The sequence below is a fragment of the Bidens hawaiensis genome, unplaced genomic scaffold (genome assembly GCF_021521415.1).
Source record: "Bidens hawaiensis isolate Kalapana, Puna unplaced genomic scaffold, B.hawaiensis_p1.1 tig00002477_1, whole genome shotgun sequence".
Classification (NCBI taxonomy): Eukaryota; Viridiplantae; Streptophyta; class Magnoliopsida; order Asterales; family Asteraceae; genus Bidens; species Bidens hawaiensis.
In genome coordinates, this window is record NW_027491136.1 from 670,378 (window position 1) to 672,751 (window position 2,374).

A 2,374-nucleotide genomic window follows, 5' to 3' on the forward strand; every position below is an offset into this window, starting at 1 on the left:
GACTCTTCATGTTCATACATTATTAATTTTGTCAACTATATAACATCATCACAAAACACCTTTTTTACACTCACATTTCTTTATGCCATCTTTCTTTATTATTTATCAAACACACAAATATAGTTGTCTTTATTATTCATCACAAAATCACTCAAAGAATCAGCCTAATGTTCTTAGCTTATTAAGTCTTGTGTCAAAGATAGAGATTTGGATTTCAATAATCTTATCCTGTGATAAATAAAGCTGGATCTTTTATAAATAATCATATGTACAGTCACATGGCCGTTAAGCAAATTACATTATTGTTATTCACAGGTGACGGCAAACTATAACACGATTATGCAACCACTATATTATTCACAGATCATTTGTAATTATACAAATGATATAGAACCTATTGAACATATATTAAAAGCTAAAAAGAACGGGTTACCAGGATATCATTTCACTTGTTCATCAGCTTATCAAGCACTGAATTGAGATCCACACGAGACTCGTTCACAGTCAGTTTTCTCACACAAGCTCTTACAAGGTCCCGCCTGAAACCCATTCCAGTGACCTGGTCAACTATATCCTCTACTGGAATTGTATCCCCATTCTCTTCGGATCTAGATTCCTCTATCACGCCAATGGCAGTTGGTAACGCATAAGGCAGTGTTTGGGCTGCAGGGGTATTAATGTAATTACTTCTACTACTTTCTTCTTGGGGATACAGAAACGAGACAACGGGTTTCACATGTGAAGTTTCATATGAAGATGACAATTCACCATGAAAGCGAGCATTAGAAAAACTAGCAAATTCAGGCGTATATGCAAAATGTGGAAACTGAAGGTCTGGTTTCTTTTGGGAAGGCGTATGATATTGCTGATGTGGCGGAATGGCGTATTGCTGAGCTGCAAGTTCATGAGCTTTAAAGACTACTGGATGATAAGAGCCAGCTTGTGACAAATTGAACTCGTTTGATTGTCGGTTATAAATTGGTGTGTTACAAAATGACGGTGGAGCAATATTTATTTTGTCTCTCACTGAACCATGAAGAATATTAAGCTGAAGTTGTGTTTCAGCTATTTCATGTTTCTCTCTCAAATACAGAACACCATCTTGCACCTGACACAAATCAAACGAAAATATTAAAAATCATATACGTATGAAACCAATATGAAATGATATGAAACAGGTAGCATTAAGTATATAGCAATCAAAACCTCTTGTAAAATACTCTCCATCCGCCTCAGCTTCCTGTGAGTCGTCTCATGATACCATTCATCAGAGTTCTTCACATCCTCCACATAGTTATCAAGCTTGCAGGCTTCATCCTCTAGGTGAGAGATTTGTGTGCCAATACCATCAATTTTGAGGTGAAGTTTATCAGATATGTTCTTCATTGTATTGTCTAATTTACATAGCAATGCCTCATTGTCAAAAGCCCCAAATTTAACAGTATCATTCCGGTTCATCACACCAACTGTCTGTAGAATAAACCAATACCAAATAATTTAGGATTTTAGGCTTTATGAGCCCCGAAAGTACTCATATCCATGGAACAACCCCCGGAACCGTTCTAATCCGGTTCAGTTACTGATTGCTCGTTTCTGGGCCCGAAAAACCCGTTCGGCGTTTAATGTCCTAATAGTGTGCGTTCATTCGTTTAGTATTACATCACAGATTCATTCGACTCTTTGATTGGTGTACCATCAATTTCAAGTTCTATGGCTATTTTACTTCTAAATTCTAATTGCTTATATTCAACTAATTCTATGAATTTTACCTGTTCAACAACAATTCTACAGGTTTTTGTTCAATCGATTTCAAGTTCGTTTGATTCTACAGGTTTTGTATGATCGGTTTTTGTTCGAATGTATTCATATATGTTCTCAATACACAGCCAAAAACTAATTCTTTAGTTTTCCAGGTCAAATTATTGAAACCCGAATAACCCGAACCTGAAAAATCTGGGAGAGATTAGAGTCGGGTTTCGGTTCTAGATTTAAAATTTTCAAACCCGAAAGGACTACGGGAAAAACACATGTAGCTATAAATTAGGGTTCAAAAGTTTGACATAAGTGTAAGTTTAACTATAATCTAATTGAGTGTCCAAATACTCAAGTTAGGGTTGATGAGCTACATGCTTATTTTGCTTCATTACCTAAGTAAGTTAATTCTAGTAACATGATCCAAAATTAGTTATGAAAGAACGAACATACACGAACTATTATTAATTATTACCTGCGGATTAGTAGGCGTTGATCGATTAATCTCATAAGTGTGGAAACTAAAATCACAACTGTGATCATCATCATCTAACTCACTAATATCATCATGAGGGTTTGTGAAGTGAAAGTAATCGTTGCTTCGAGACTTAAAATGCTCCAT

The 2,374-nt window shown here is 35.7% G+C and overlaps 1 protein-coding gene across 1 annotated transcript; it reads right to left on the bottom strand.

The window, feature by feature from the left end:
• Positions 1–231: 231 nt before the first annotated feature.
• Positions 232–2,374, bottom strand: LOC143619576 (uncharacterized). Its single transcript, XM_077091467.1, has 3 exons — positions 2,228–2,374; positions 1,207–1,470; positions 232–1,108 (listed from the first exon to the last, which is right to left on the bottom strand). The coding sequence occupies exons 1-3, from the start codon at positions 2,372–2,374 to the stop codon at positions 446–448; spliced, it is 1,074 nt and encodes a 357-aa protein (XP_076947582.1). The 3' UTR covers positions 232–445.